This window comes from Rhinopithecus roxellana, chromosome 2, assembly GCF_007565055.1.
Source record: "Rhinopithecus roxellana isolate Shanxi Qingling chromosome 2, ASM756505v1, whole genome shotgun sequence".
Taxonomy (NCBI): Eukaryota; Metazoa; Chordata; class Mammalia; order Primates; family Cercopithecidae; genus Rhinopithecus; species Rhinopithecus roxellana.
The window spans coordinates 15,060,721-15,078,530 of NC_044550.1; the positions used below are offsets into that span (position 1 = coordinate 15,060,721).

Here is a 17,810-nt window from a genome sequence, read left to right on the forward strand (position 1 = left end):
CCAGAAAGAAGCTGAATCTCTGAATAGACCAATAACAGGTTCTGAAATTGAGGCAATAATTAACAGTCTACCAAACAAAGAGTCCAGGAACAGATGGATTCACAGCTGAATTCTACCAGAGGTACAAAGAGGAGCTGGTACCATTACTTCTGAAACTATTCCAATCAACAGAAAAAGAAGGAATCCTCTGTAACTCATTTTATGAGGCCAACATCATCCTGATACCAAAGCCTGGCAGAGACACAACAAAAAAAAGAGAATTTTATACCATTATCCCTGATAAACATCAATGCAAAAATCCTTAATAAAATACTGGCAAACTGAATCCAGCAGCACATCAAAAAGCTTATCCACCACGATCAAGTGGGCTTCATCCCTGGGATGCAAGACTGGTTCAACATAGGAGAATCAATAAACGTAATCCATCACATAACAGAACCAATGACAAAAAACACATGATTATCTCAACAGATGCAGAAAAGGCCTTCAATAAAAGTCAACAGCCATTCATGATAAAAACTCTCAATAAACTAGGTATTGATGGAATGTATCTCAAAATAATGAGAGCTATTTATGACAAACCCACAGCCAATATCATACTGAATGGGCAAAAACTGGAAGCATTCCCCTTGAAAACTGACACAAGACAGGGATACCCTCTCTCTCCACTCCTATTCAACATAGTGTTGGAAGTTCTGGCCAGGGCAATCAGGCAAGAGCAAGAGAAAGAAATAAACAGTATTCCAGTAGGAAAAGAGGAAGTCAAATTGTCCCTGTTTGCAGCTGACATGATTGTATATTTAGAAAACCCTATCGTGTCAGCCCAAAATATCTTAAGCTGATAAGCAACTTCAGCAAAGTCTCAGGATACAAAATTAATGTGCAAAAATCACAAGGATTCCTATACACCATTAACAGACAAACAGAGGGCCAAATCATGAGTAAACTCCCATTCACAATTACTACAAAGAGAATAAAATACCTAGGAATCCAACTTACAAGGGGTGTGAAGGGCCTCTTCAAAGAGAACTACAAACCACTGCTCAGTGAAATAAAAGAGGACACAAACAAATGGAAGAATATTCTGTGCTCATGGAATAGCATGGAAGAATCAATATTGTGAAAATGGCCATACTGCCTAAAGTAATTTATAGATTCAATGCCATCCCCATCAAGCTACCAATGACTTTCTTCACAGAATTGGAAAAAAACTACTTTAAAGTTCATGTGGAGCCAAAAAAGAGCCTGCATTGCCAAGACAATCCTAAGCAAAAAAGAACAAAGCTGGAGGCATCATGCTACCTGACTTCAAACTATACTACAAGGCTACAGTAACCAAAACAGCATGGTACTGATACCAAAACAGATATATAGACCAATGGAAAAGAACAGAGGTCTCAGAAATAAGACCACACATCTACAACCATCTGATCTTTGACTAACCTGACAAAAACAAGAAATGGAGAAAGCATTGCCTATTTAATAAATGATGCTGGGAAAACTGGCTAGCCTTATGTAGAAAGCTGAAACTGGATCCTTTCCTTACACCTTATACAAAAATTAATTCAAGATGGATTAAAGACTTAAATGTTAGACCTAAAACCATAAAAACCCTAGAAGAAAACCTAGGCAATACCATTCAGGACATAGGCATGGGTAAGAACTTCATGACTAAAACACCAAAAGCAATGGCAACAAAAACTAAAATAGACAAATGGGATCTAACTAAACTACAGAGCTTCTGCATGGCAAAAGAAACTACCATCAGAGTGAACAGGCAACCTACAGAATGGGAGAAAATTTTTGCAATCTACCCATCTGACAAAGAAAGAATTCAAACAAATTTACAAGAAGAAAACAAACAACCCCATCAAAAAGTGGGCAAAGGATATAAACAGACACTTCTCAAAAGAAGACATCTATGCAGCCAATAGACACATGAAAAAATGCTCATCATCACCAGTCATCAGAGAAATGCAAATCAAAACCACAAAGAGATACCATCTCATGCCAGTTAGAATGGGAATCATTAAAAAGTCAGGAAACAACAGATGCTGGAGAGGATGTGGAGAAATAGGAACACTTTTACACTGTTGGTAGGAGTGTAAATTAGTTGAACCATTGTGGAACACATTGTGGCAATTCCTCAAGGATCTAGAACTAGAAATACCATTTGACCCAGCAATGCCATTATTGGGTATACACCCAAAGGATTATAAATCATGCTAGTATAAAGGCACATGTACACATATGTTTATTGTGGCACTATTCACAAGAGCAAAGACTTGGAACCAATCCAAATATCCATCAATAATGGTCTGGATTAAGAAATTGTAGCACATATACACCATGGAATAGTATGCAGTCATAAAAAAGGATGAGTTCATGTCCTTTGCAGGGACACAGATGAAGCTGGAAACCATCATTCTCAGCAAACTATCACAAGGATAGAAAACGAACACTGCATGTTCTCACTCATAGGTGGGAATTGAACAATGAGATCACTTGGACACAGGGCAGGGAGCATCACACACTGGGGCCTGTTATGGGGTGGCAGGGAGCGGGGAGGGATAGCATTAAGAGAAATACCTAATGTAAATGACGAGTTAATGAGTGCAGCAAACCAACATGGCATGTGTATACATATGTAACAAACCTGCACGTTGTGCACATGTATCCTAGAACTTAAGTATAACAACAGAAAAAAAAAAAAAAAACAAAATTTATTCTACCAGATGTCCTCAATCATCTCTCTCAATTTCAAAGTTCCATAAATCTCTAGGGCAGAGATAAAATGCCACCAGTCTCTTTGCTAAAGCATAGCAAGTGTGACCTTTACTTCAGTTCCCAACAAGTTCTTCAACTCCATCTCAGACCTCCTCAGCGTGGACTTCACTGTCCTTGTCACTATCAGTAGTTTGGTCAAAGTCATTCAACAAGTCTCTAGGAAGTTCCAAACTTTCCCACATCTTCTTGTCTTCTTCTGAGTCCTCCAAACTGTTCCAACCTCTGCCCATTACACAGTTCCAAAGTCATTTCCACATTCTCAGTTATCTTATAGCAATACCCCATTACCTCGGTATCAAAATCTGTATTAGTCATGGTTCTCTAGAGGGATACAACTAACAGGATATATATATGTATGAAAGGGAGTTTATTAAGGAGAATTGAATCACACCATCACTAAGTGAAGTCCCACAACAGGCTGTCTGCAAACTGAGGAGCAAGGAATCCAGTATTGCCTCAGTCCGAGTCCCAAACCTCAAAAGTAGGGAAACCGACAGTCCAAGCCTTGAGTCTCTGGATGAAGGCCTGAGAGCCCCTGGAAAACAACTGGAGTTAAGTCCAAGAGTCCAAAAGCTGAAGAACTTGGCGTCTGATATTCGAGGGTAGGAAGCATCCAGCATGGGAGAAAGATGAGGGCCAGAAGACTCAGCAAGTCAGTTTCTCCTAACCTTCTTCTGCCTGCTTTATTCTAGCCATGCTGGCAGCTGATTGTATGGTACCCTCCCACACTGAGGGTGAATCTGCCTCTCCCAGTCCACTAAACAAATGTTAATCTCCTTTGGCAACACCCTCACAGACACACCCAGGATCAACACTTTGGATCCTTCAATCCAATCAACTTGACACTTACTTAATATTAACCTTCACGATGTAATATTCATCCCACTTGTAATTTTTCTTTAATATATAAGCTCCTTGAGAACATGCACCACTTGATCTTGTCTCTCTGTTGTGTTGGGAGGCAGTGGAGAAGAGCAGAGTTAAATGTGTCGGTGTGGAGTCAGACTGCCAGATTTCATCTTGGCTCCTCTACTTATTTGATCTCTGACTTTGAGTAAATTACTTGACATCTTTCTCAGTTTCCTTACCTGTAAATGAGTGGTGACATATATGGAACTTAGAACAAGAGCCAAGCAAGTATTCAATAAAAGCAAATGTTGTTGCTTACTATTTATCCTCAGTGTTTGGCATAGTAGCCGGCAAAAGGAAGGGGATTTTTTTTCTTCTTTTTTTCAGACAGTCTCCCTCTGTTACCCAGCCTGGAGTGCAGTGGCGTGATCTTGGCTCACTGCAACCTCTGCCTCCTGGGTTTAAGCGATTCTTGTGCCTCAGCCTTCTGAGTAGCTGGGATTACAGGTCTGTGCCACCACACACAGCTAACTTTTTGTATTTTTAGTAGAGATGAGGCTTTGCTATGTTGGCCAGGCTGGTCTTGAACTCCTGTCCTCAAGTGATCCACCTGCCTTGGCCTCCCAAAGTGTTGGGATTATAGGCGTGAGCCTCTGGGCCCAGCCAGGAAATATTTTTTTGAAAGAGGACTGATAACAATATTTTTTGAAAGAATGACAGATACCAATCATGAAGGAAAAGATTTTCACAATTGACAATAAAAAACTTGAACATCTGAATGGCAAAAATAGAGAGAGAAAATTAAAAGGCAAATTACAAATTGAAAAAACTAAAGTATATAAAACAAAGGGTTTCCATTCTCAATTTAACGCAGAATCTTGACAAATCAAAAGGAACAAAAGATGAAACTACCTAAAAGAAATAGGCAAAAAACTTTCAAGAAAAGCAATTTACAAAATGCCAATGACAAATAAACATGGATATTTAACATCACTAGTACTCAAAGTACTTCATGTATAGAGATCCCCCCCTTCACCTATCAAATCAGCAAAGATGAAAAAGGCTAGTAATACCTAGTTTTGAAGAGAAATGAGAGGAAATGACAAGTTTACGTATCCTGGTAGGATTCGATATTGTGACAATATGTTCGGAACACTCATAAATGTATATACCTTTTAGATAAACAATTTCACTTTTAAGTTTAAGTAAATATGAAGATTAGGTACAAATATTTCTCTACATGTTCAACTAAGTATTATTTTTTAAATTAATTTTTTTTTTTGGGAAACAGTCTCACCCTGTTGCCCTAGTTGGAGTGCAGTAGTGTGAGCTGAGCTCACTACAGCCTCCGCCTTCTGAGTTCAAGTGATTCTTCTGCTTCAGCCTCCTGAGTAGCTGGGATTACAGACACCCACCACAATGCCCGGCTAATTTTTGTATTTTTAGTAGAGATGGAGTTTCACCATGTTGGTTGGCCAGGCTGGTCTTGAACTCCTGACCTCAAGTGATCCATCCTTCTTGGCCTCCCAAAGTGCTGGGATTACAGGTATAGGCCACTGTGCCTGGTCAATTTTTTAATTTTTAAAAATATTTTTATAGCAGCATGACTAAGTATTATTTTAATAGTAAATACTGGAGTCAACTTCAATTTTGAACAGGATAAGTAATTATGATGCAGCACATTGAATACTCTTTCATTAAGCTAAACAACTATTAAAAATGATATACAAATATATTTACTGAAAAGAAACGTGTTTGTGATATACAGTTAAGTGTAAAACACTTCAGGTTGTAAGAACATATTGGTCAATATTCACTGATTTTTATAAGAATATTTGACAGAGAGAGGGGGAAGGGAAGGGAAGGAAAGAGAAGGGGAGGGGAGGAAAGGGAAGAGGGAAGGGAAGGGAAGGAGGGAAGGGAAGGGGAGGAGAGGGGAGGGGAGGGGAGGAAAGCAAATATGGGTGGATTTATATCAAAAGGTTCAGAAGGAAATGATTCTTTTCTTCTGGATGTGACCATTGCAGATTTTACTTTTAACTTTTCCCCTTTTTCTTATTTATTTATATTTTCTGATTTTAAGAGAAACTATGTATATTACTTTTCAACTTAAAAATATTTTAGTGCTTCAATAATACAGAAGACTCAATTTCAAACATTGTAGATAATTAAAGCATTACTAAATGAAGAAACATTTACTGCCACAATTTCTATAGTGATATTCAAGACCAGATATCACCTTGGGAGTCAGAACTGGTGCAGGATCTTGTCCTGACACTACAAAAAGGCATATAGCTGCCCCAGCTCTATATGTTTATGTTGTCTTATAACACAGCAACCAGTTGTTTATTAGGATGGCCAAAAAGGCACATTTCAAAAATGCCTATTAAAATATTAGTAGCAGAAATAATACTGCTGCTTAATTTTTTTTCTAATGAGAACTGATAAAATTCCAAAGCAACATAAGCAGATAAATAGTAATAATATGGTTTATCAAATTAATTGTAACATGGTTATTAAAATGAGATCATGTGTGTTAAGTAGTGGTATCTTAAGCCACTGAAATATCTTCCTTGGTCTAGAATGAGCTTTCTGTGGAGATTAAAAAGATGTTAAATTGAAAAGACGTGCTTAAAAAATGAAGAAGGAAAGCCAGAAACCCTGTTTAAGGAATTAACAAAAAAGGTCATGAATGATCTGAGTGGTTGTTATATTTTCTTGTGTACCCGAGGAGAAGACTATGCTCAAGCATATATTGAATCCAGTGATAGCTAGAACATCATCCATACTGCTAGCAGCCATTAGTAAGGTTGGAATGCCTTCCTCAACACCATATCCATTTTCTTGCAACACCATCATGGAAGGGACAACAACAGCAGGAGAGACAGCACCTAGAACAAAACTGAAAGAAAGACTGAAAATTAATTTTAAAGCATCTTTTTAATCAAGTGGTGTTTTATAAGTACAAGTAGTTTATAATAACTTTATAATAAACATTTTTTAGAAGAATTTCAAATTTGAGTGAATGCAATTTAATGGTGATAAAACTTTTCATGCATTGTTTAGTGCTGGCTAAAATTTTATACAGACGTGGTTTAAAATGTTGGGCCGAGCACAGGTTGCAGCCTCTCCCTCTATTCCTAAATCCTTTGAAGTGAAGATGTAAAAGTAATAGAAAAATTCATAACCTAACTAGAAAACAAAAGGTGAATCCTCAATGGACAAGAAACTAAGTATATCCCAGGAAGATAAGAGACAGATAATTTAGGATTGAAAAAAGGAAACCATAAACCAAAATGTATGTAAGATTGCCTCAAAATGTACGTGTGCTTCTAAAAGTGCTCCAAGCCCTGAAATGGCAGATGTTGGGAGCAGGAGAGACCTCTGGGGAAACCAAATAGTTGATTATTTGGAGTACCACTGTTAGAATGGCCAGACAAATCTACCTTCCACACATTTCTTACCTCTTGAGTAAGGAAGGAAGGACGGAACAGAGTTGTCTGCCCAAAAAAACAAGTGTGGCCACCTAAGTTACAAAGGCAAATGAGAACATTTCTGGAGTGGTTGATGACATCCATGAGGAATGGGGAGACTCCTGCTCAGAATACCTTCTATTGGCATATCTTATCCAGAAGTTCGCTTCATCTCTTCGACGTTTACTTTATAAAGGCTGAAGTATATCCTGTGTAGAAATGTTCTTGGTGCTCCTGCCAGAACCCATTTACCAGGTCAATGAATACATCTTCCAGCTGCTGCATGTTGGCTGCTAACATCTACAGGTTTCTATAACCCTTGTCCTGCTGACAAGCACCTACCTGGGAATACCAGGGAGTCGTGCACCCCTCTACTTGCCTCCAGACAGCATCTGCCAATGACTGACTGATGTGAGTGTCTAATAGTTTAGCCCATTTGCTTCTGGCTGTACAACCTCTACGGTGCAGTTTGTGCTACAGATTTCCCTGTGATCTCAAGAAGAGACTAGACTTCTCTGAGACCACATACTGGCCTGGTTCAGTGGTTCCTGACTCTGCTGCACATTGTAATCACCTGTGGTATTATTTTTCTCATTTTGCTTAACACATCATCCCCAAACATAGTAACTTAAAACAACAAATATTTGTTGTCTTAGGACTTCTGTGGGTCAGGAATCTGGGTATGGCTTAGCTGTATGCCTTGACTTAAGATTTCCCATGAGGTAGGTGGGGTGGGAGAAGATCTGCTTCCAAGTTTACTCATGTAGCTATTGCAGGCTTCAGTTTTTTCCAATGGGGTCTTCTCTACAGGGCTGCCTCAGGACATGGCAGCTGGCTTCCCCAGGAATAAGTGATCAAAGAGAATTTAATCCACAACATCAATTAAAAACACAAAATATCTAAGAACAAAACTGTGAAGATAGTCTATACTTTTATAAAAATTGTGAATATAATAATTAATATAACTAAGATAATACCTGAATACTTGGAGAGACATTTCACAAGTGTGAACTAAAAAGCCTCAATTTTACAGGCACCCAACACCACGCCCGGATAGTTTTTGTGTTTTTAGTACATATGGTGTTTCACCATTTTGGCCAGGCTGGTCTTGAACTCCTGACCTCAAGTGATATGCCCACCTTGGCCTTCCAAAGTGCTGGGATTATAAGTGTGAGCCACCACACCCGGCCAAAGCCTCAATAATATAAAGATGTAATCTCTACCCCAAATAAATAAATCAGAGATACACCAATCAAAATATTTGCAGGGATTTTTACTGAACTTGACAAGCTAATTATAAAATTCATTTGGAAGAATAAGATCTTAGAATGAAAGATCAAGTAAACTTAAGAAAACAAGATACTGTTTTTGTAAAGGTAAAATAGTTAAAACTGAATAATAGTGACATAAATAGACAAAATAGATTGGAAGAAAAGAGAATACAAAGTGTGGAAACTAATCTTTGGGATTTGTTACATTATACAATTGGTATTTTAAATCAGTGTGAGAAAGAAATCTTTCATAAATGGTGTTGAGATAACTAGTTATGTGGAAAGGAATATAGATAGACCTTACACATAATAAATGTTAAAAGTTCAAAAGGAAAAGCAGTAATAAGAAAAGGTAGGGGGCCAGGCGTGATGGCTCATGCCTGTAATCCTAGCACTTTGGGAGGCTGAGGAGGGCAGATCAAGAATTTGAGACCAGCCTGGCCAACATGGTAAAACCAACAGCTGGGTGCGGTGGTACATGCCTGTAGTCCCAGCTACTTGGGAGGTTGAGGCAGGAGAATCACTTGAACCTGGGAGGCGGTGGTTTCAGTGAGCTAAGATTGCACTGCACTCCAGTCTGGGTGACAGAGCAAGATTCTTTCTCAAAAAAAAAAAAAAAAAGAAAGAAAGAAAATGCAGAATTTGTGAACATGAGGTAAAAAGGACCTTTTGAATGATACATACAAAGGCATTAGACATAAAAAGAGATTTTGATACATTCAATTATATTAAAGTAGTACTTCAAAAGCAACTTCAAAAGTACTACAATAAAGTACTGCTTTAAAAGCAATTCTACTTTTTATCCCCAATTTTTCTTTTTCATTTTCAAAGTCAAGTGAATGGTGTTGTGTTTTGGCAATTCTGTCTGTTGAAAATAATAAAATACACTTCTCAGAGTGAAAAAAAAATCACCACAAACAAAATTAAATATCTAGTGATATTTGCAATACATATAACTTACAAACGTATATAACAGATATAATCAATAAAGAAGAGAAGACCAACTCAACAGAAAAATGGACAAAGGATATGAACAGGCTAGTGACAGATAAGGAAAACTTGAAGGACAACACATATATAAAATATATTCAAGCTTATGAAAAATCACAGAAATGCAAATTAAAACAATGAAAATATGCCATTTTTTCAATTACCAGATTGGAAAACATTATAAAACTTAATAATATCAAGGATTTGCAAGAACAACAGGTATGCTCATAAGCTATGAGCATATTGGGGCAAATTAAAGTGGCCATACTGAAAGGATTTTGGCAGTGTACATCAAACTAAAAATGCATATAACCCAGGTAACTATTCTAGACAAACTTATATTTATGTAAAACGAGACAAATAAAATGCTATTTTTGTTATTACATTGTAAATAAAATCTCTTGCCATACAATGTAATCTTATATAATTAAAAGGAATAAACTACATGTATATCCATCTTGAAATGGATCAACCTCAAGACTACTGTTGAGTGAAAAGAACAAATTGTAAAGTAAAATTTTCTTGGGTATGATTAAGTAAAAATGCAAAAATAATACTCTTTTTTTTTCTCTGGGTTAACAAATACATTTGTTAGAAGTCCAGAACATGATTTTTAAAGATCTAGAATGATAACACAAAACTCGGGAAGATGCTGCCACTCTGTCCCCCGTGGCACATGAGTGCACCCCACAGCACCATTGCCCCTGCTGGCACATGCAAGTATACAGAACACCCCCATCCTACTCCTGCCGGCACTGCACCCCTGCCAACACATGCATACCTGCTATGTGCTGCTGCTGCTGCTGGCACATACGTGTGAGTGGGGACCTTGCTACAATCACTACAATGAAGCACTTTGCCTGGCACACCCCATCACAGTGTTGTTGCCAGTGGACTGGCCCTTCCACCACACCATGTGCTTAACACTGAAGGACCAGACAACAAATCTGTGGGTATGGCACCAGCCCTGCAAAGTTAGAGCATGCAGTTCAGGAGTGCTGAGCCTTTGCCCCCTGAAATCTTCCAGAAATGAAGCCATTTGACTGAACCCACTTTGTGCCACAGTCAAACCCTCAAGGGCATTAAAGAATATAAAAAAGGAAAAAACTCCATCCAAAGGACAGTGACTTAAAACATTAGAGGAACCTTAGCCCACACAGATGTGAAAGTTCCAGTGCAAGAACTCTGGCAATGGAAAATGCCAGAATGTCTTCCTGTCTTCAAGCAATCATACTAGCTCTCCAACAATGGTTGTTGACCAGGATGAAATGACAGACATAGAATTCAGAATCTGGATAGAAACAAAGATCATTGAGATTCAGAAGAAAGTCAAAATCCAATCCAAATAATCTAAGGAATCCAATAAGAAGACATAAGAGCTGAAAGATAAAATAGGCATTTTAAGAAGGAACCAAACTAAACTGATAGAGCTGAAAAATGCACCTCAAGAATTTCATAATACAGTAACAAGTACGAATAGCAGAACAGACCAAGCTGAGGAAAGAATCTCAGATCTCAAAGACCACTTCTTTGAATCAACTCAGTCAGATGAAAATAAAGAACAAAAAAGAATGAACAAAACCTCTGAGAAATCTGAGATTATGTAAAGTGTCCAAACATATGACTCAAGGCATCCTTCAAAGAAAGGGAGAAAGAACGAGCAAGTTAGAAAACATATTTCAGGATATTGCCCACAAAAATTTCCCAAATCTTGCTAGAGAAGTCACCATTTAAATCAAGGAAATGCAGAGAACCCCTGTGAGATACTTTATAAGATGACCATCCCCAAGACAGATAGTCATCAGATTTTCCAAGGTCAACATCAAAGAAAAAAATATGAAAGCCAGCTAAAGAGAAGGGGCAGGTCACCTACAAAGGGAACCCCATCAGGCTAACAGTGGAACTGTAATAAACTCTATAATCCAAAAGAAACTGAGGGCCTATAGTCAGCACTTTTTTTTTTTTTTTTTGAGATGCAGTCTTACTCTCTTGCCCAGGCTGGAGCGCACTGGTGTGATCTCGGCTCACTGCAACCTCTACCTCCCGGATTCAAGTGATTCTTCTGCCTCAGTCTCCTGAGTAGCTGGGACTACAGGCACACACCACAACACCCGGCAATTTTTTGTAATTTTAGTAGAGACGAGGTTTCACCATATTGGCCAGGGTGGTCTCGAATTCCCGACCCTGTGATCCACCCACCTCGGCCTCTCAAAGTGCTGGGATTATAGACATGGGCCACCGTGCCCGGCCTTCAGCATTCTTAAAAAATAAAACTTGGCTGGGTGTGGTGGCTCATGCCTGTAATCCCAACACTTTGGGAGACCCAGAGGAGCAGATCACAAGGTCAAGAGATTGAGACCATCCTGGCCGACATGGTGAAACCCCATCTCTACTAAAAATACAAAAATTAGCTGGGCATTGTGGTGCATGTCTGTAGCTTCAGCTACTTGGGAGGCTGAGGCAGGAGAATCACTTAACCCGTGAAGTGGAGGTTGCAGTGAGCTGAGATAGTGCCACTGCACTCCAGCCTGGTGACAGAGCAAGACTCTGTCTTGAATAAAAAAAAAAAAAAAAAAAAAGAAAAGAAATTCAACCAAGAACTTAATATCCAGCCAAACTAAACTTCATATGCGAAGGAGAAGTAAAATCCTTTTCAGACAAACAAATGCTAAGGGAATCTTTTATTACCAGACATGCCTTACAAGAGGTCCTTAAAGAAGTGCTAAGCATGGAAGTGAAAGACTGTTAATGGCCACCACAAAAATACATTTAAGTACATAGACCATTGATGCTGTAAAGTAACTACACAATCAAGTCTGTATAATAACCAGCTAACAACATAATGACAGAACCAAAGCTATAAATATCAATATTAACCAAATGTAAACAGCCTAATTGCCTCACTAAAACTCACAGAGCGGCAAGTTGGATAAAGAAGCAAAGCCCAACTGTATTCTGTTGTCAAGAGACCCATCTCATATGCAATAATACCCATTGGCTCAAAGTAAAAGGATGGAAAAAAATCTACCAAGTAAATGCAAAACAAAAAAGGGTAAGCATTGTTATTCTAATTCAGACAAAATAGACTTTAAACCAACAACAATCAAAAAGACAAAGAATGGCACTACATAATGATAAAGGGTTCAATTCAACGAGAAGACATAACTGTCTGAAAGATAAATGTGCCCAAAACTGGAGCATTCACATTCATAAAACAAGTTCATAGAGACCTATAGAGAGACTTAGATAGCCACAGAATAATAGTGGGAGACTTCAACATCTCACTGATGGTACTAGACAAATCATAGAGACAGAAAATGAACAAAGATATTCCAGACCTGAAGTCATCACTTGGCTAAATGGACCTAACAGGCATCTACAGAACACTCCACCCTAAATGGACCTAACAGCTATCTACAGAATACTCCACCTAACAACAATAGAATATATATTCCTCTCATCCGTACATGGCATATATTGTAAAATTGATCACACTATCAGTTTGTAAAATTATTTTCAATAAATTTTAAAAACCCTGAAATCATACCAGCCACACTTTTGGACTGCACAGTGCAATAAAAATAGAAGTCAACACTAAGAAGAACTCTCAGAACCATGCAATTACATGGAAATTAAACAATCTGTGCCTGAATGACTTTTGGGTAAACAACGAAATTAAGGCAGAAACCAATAAATTATTTGAAACTAACAAAAACAAAGATACAACATATTAGGCTCTCTAAGATACAGGTGAAGCAGTGTTAAGGGAAAAGTTTATAGTGCTAAATGCCCACATTGAAAAGTTAGAAGGATCTTAAATTAACAACCTACTATCATACATAAAGGAAATAGGAAAACAAGAGGAAATCAACCCAAAGCTAGCAGAAGAAAAGAAATAACCAAAATCAGAGCAGAATGGAATGAAATTGAGTCATGAAAATCCATGCAAAAGATAAATGAAACTAAAAGTTGTTTCTTTGAAAGAATAAATAAATTTGATAGGTCACTAGCTAGACCAATAAAGGAAAAAAGAAAAAAAGAGAAGATCCAAAAAACACAATCAGAAATGGCAAAGTGGACATTACCACCAACCACACAGAAATACAAAAAACTCTCAGAGACTATGACGAACATCTTTATGCAAACAAAGTAGAACACCTACAAGAAATGAGTAAATTTCTGGAAACATACAACCTCCCAAGATTGAACTAGGAAGAAATTGAAATCCTGAACAAACCAAAAATGAGTTCTGAAACTGAATGAGTAATAAAAAATCTCTGAGCAAAACAAACAAACAAACAAACAAGCCCAGGACCCGACAGATTCACAGACAAATTCTACCAGAATTGTAAAGAAGAACTGGTACTAATGCTACTGAAATTATTCCAAAAAACATGAGGAGGAGGGATCCCTCCCTAACTCATTTTATGAGGCCAGCATCATTCAGATATGAAAACCTGACAGAGACACAACAAAAAAGAAAATTTCAGGCCAATATCACTGATGATCATAGATGCAAAAATCCTCAACAAAATACAAGCCAACTGAATCCAGCAGCACATCAAAAAGCTAGTCCACTATGATCAAGTAAGCTTTATCCCTGGGACGCAAGTTTGGTTCAACATATACAAATCAATAAATGTGATTCATCATATAATATAACTAAAAATAAAAACATCTCTTCATGATATAAATCCTCAACAAATGAGTTACTGAAGGAGAATACCTCAAAATAATTGGAGTCATTTATGACAAACCCAGAGACAACTTCATACTGAATGGGAAAAAGCTGGAATATTCCATTTGAGAACCGGAACAAGACTAGGATGCCCACTCTCACTACTCCTATTCAACATAGTGCTGGATGTCCTAGCCAGTGCAATCAGGCAAGAGAAAGAAACACAGACATCTAAGTAGGAAGAATGGAAATCAAACTATGCCTCTTCATAGATGAAACACTTTTATACCGAGAAAACCCCATAGTAGCCTCTCAAGAGCTCCCAGATCTGACAAACAGCTTCAGCAAAATTTCAGGATACAAAAATGTACAAAAATCTGTAGCATTTCTATACACCAACAACATCCAAGCTGAGAGCCAAATCAAGAATGCAATCCCATTCACAATAGCCACAAAAAACCACAAAATACCTTGGAATACAGCTAAGCAGTGAGGTGAAATATCTCTACAACGAAAATTACAAACGAGTGCTCAAAGAAATCAGAGACAACACAAACAAAAGGAAAACGTTCCATGATCACAGATAGGAAGAAGCAATACTGTTAAAATGGCTATACTGCCCAAGGCTATTTACAGAGTAAATGCTATTCCTATCGTACTACCAATATTTTTCACAGGATTAAAAAAAGCATTCTAAAATTCATTTGGAGCCAAAAAAAAAAAAAAAAAAAAAAAAAGCCCAAATAGCCAAAGCAATCCTAAGCAAAAAGAACAAAGTCAAAAGCGTCACACTACCTAACTTCGAACTGCACTACGATGCTACAGTAACCAAAACAGCATGGTACTGGAACAAAAACAGACATAGACCAGTGGAACAGGTTACAGAATGCAGAAATAAAGCTACACACCAAAGCCATCTACTCTTCAACAAACTTGACAAAAACAAGCAATGGCGAAAGGAATCCGTACTCGGAAATTGTGCTGGGATAATTGGCTAGCCATATGCAGAAAATTGAAACTGGACTCCATACGTTTCACTGTTTACTAAAATCAACTCAACACAGATTAAAAACTTAAATGTAAAACCCAAAACTATAAAAACTCTGGAAGACATCCTAAGAAATACCATTCTGGACACAGGCTGTTCTGGACATATCCTAGGAAATTTCAATTCTGGAAAACACTTTATGACAAAGATGCCAAAAGCAATTGCAACAAAAACAAAAATTGACAAATGTGACCTAATTAAACTAAAGAGCTTCTGCACAGCAAAAGAAATCATCAACAAACAACCTATGGAATAGGAGAAAATATTTGCAAACCATTCATTCGACAAAAGTCTAATATCCAGAATCCAAAAAGAACTTAGAAACATCAATAAGCAAAAACCTAACAACCCCATGAAATGGGCAAAGGACAGGACCAGACACTTCTCAAAAGAAGACAAACATGAAGTCAACAATTATATGGAAAAATATTCAACATCACTAATCATCAGAGAAATGCAAAACAAAACTACAATGAGATACACTCTCACTGGAGGTAGAATGGCTATTACTAAAAAGTCAAAAAGAAATAGATGCTGTCAAGCTTGGGGAGCTACTCTCAAGTCTTTGGAAGGCTGAGGCACAAGAATTGCTTGAACCTGGGAGGCAGAGGTTGCAGTGAGCTGAGATTGGGCCATTGTACTCCAGCCTGCACAACAGAGCAAGACTCCGTCTCAAAACAAACAAACAAAAAACAAACAAAAAACAAAAAAAAAAAAGAAAGAAAAACTAACACAAATAAAAAACACACAAAAACCACATAACCACCTTAATAGATGCAGAAAAGCATTTGACAAAATCCAGCATCCCTTTATGATTAAAACCCTCAGCAAAGCTGGCATAGAAGGGACATACCTTAAGGTCATAAAAGCCATCTATGAAAAACCCACAGCCAACATTATACTGAATGGGGAAAAGTTGAAAGCATTCCCCTGAGAACTAGAACAAGACAAGGATGCCCACTTTCACCACTTCTATTCAACACAGTACTGGAAGTACTAGCCAGAGCAATCGGACAAGAGAAATAAATAAAGGGCATCCAAATCAGTAAAGAGGAAGTAAAACTGTTGCTGTTTGTGATGATATGATCATATAATGAAAAATCCCCAAAGACTCATCCAAAAAGCTCCCAGATCTGATAAATGAATTCAGTAAAGTTTCAGTATACAAAACCAACGTACACAAATCAGTAGCACTGGTATACACCAATGGTGACTGAGCTGATAATTAAATCAAGATCTCAACCCCTTTTACAACAGCTGCAAAACAAAGAAAGAAAGAAAGAAAGAAAGAAAAAAACCCTAAGCAAATGAACTTAGGAATATACCTAACCAAGGAGGTGAAAGACCTCTACAGTGAAAACTGCAAAACACTGCACAAAGAAATCATAGATTACACAAACAAATAGAAACACATCACATGCTCATGGATAGGTAGAATCAATATTGTGAAAATGACCTTACTGCCAAAAGCAATCTACATCATCATTCTTCCCTGAACTAGAAAAAGCAATCCTAAAATTCATGTAGAACCCAAAAATAGCCTGCATAACCAAAGCAAGACTAAGCAAAAAGAACAAACATGGATGCATCATATTACTTGACTTCAAACTATACTGTAAGGCTACAGTCACCAAAACAACATAATACTGGTATAATAATAGGCACATAGACCAATGGAACAGAATAGAGAACCGAGAAATAAAACCAAATATTTAAGCCAACTGATCTTTAACAAAGGAAACAAAAATATAAAGTTGGGAAAGGACACCCTATTCAACAAATGGTGCTGGGATAATTGGCTAGCCATATGTAGAAGAATAAAACTGGATTTTCATCTCTCACCTTATACAAAAATCAACTCAAGATGGATCAAAGACTTAAATCTAACACCTGAAACTATAAAAATTCTAGAAAGTAACCTTGGAAATACCCTTCTAGACATTGGCTTAGGCAGAGACTTCATGACCAAGAACCCAAAAGCAAAGGCAACAAAAACAAAGATAAATAGATGGGACTTAATTACACTAAGAAGCTTCTGCACAGCAAAAGAAATAATCAGCAGAAGTAAAAAAGACAACCTATAGAGTGGGAGAAAATCTTTACAAACTATGCATCCAACAAAGTACTAATATCCAGAATCTATAAGGAACTCAAACAAATCAGCAAGAAAAAAACAAATTACCCTATCAAAAAGCAGGCTAAGGACATGAATAGACACTTTCCAAAAGAAGATACACAAATGGCCAAGAAACATGAACAAATCCTCAGTGTCAGTAATTATCAGGGAAATGCAAACAAAACCTCAACGTGATACCATCTCACTCCTCCAAGAATAGCCACAATCAGAAAATAAAAATAATAGATGTTGCCATGGATGTGGTAAAAAGGGAACACTTTTACACTGCTGGGGGGAATGTAAACTAGTACAATCACTACGGAAAAGAGTATGAAGATTTCTTGAATAATTAAAAGTAGATCTACCATTTGATCTAGCAATCACACTACTGGGTATCTACCCAGAGGAAAAGAAGTCATTATATGAAAAAAACACTTGCACACACATGTTTATTGCAGCACAATTTGCAATTGCGAAAAATATAGAACTAGCTCAAATGCCCATCAGTCAATGAATGCATAAAGAAAATGTGGTGTGTGTGTATATATATATACTACTCAGTCACACTGGAATACTACTCAGCCATAAAAAGGAATGA

General features: G+C 37.5%; 1 protein-coding gene across 1 annotated transcript in view; it reads right to left on the reverse strand.

Annotated features, from left to right (window-relative positions):
* SLC9B1 (solute carrier family 9 member B1) overlaps positions 1–17,810 on the reverse strand; it is a 130,008-nt gene that overhangs the window by 24,399 nt on the left and 87,799 nt on the right. Inside the window, exon 7 of the mRNA XM_010363329.2 lies at positions 6,363–6,538. Within this exon, the coding sequence (XP_010361631.2) occupies positions 6,363–6,538 (176 nt within the window). The remainder of the gene's footprint in view (positions 1–6,362; positions 6,539–17,810) is intronic.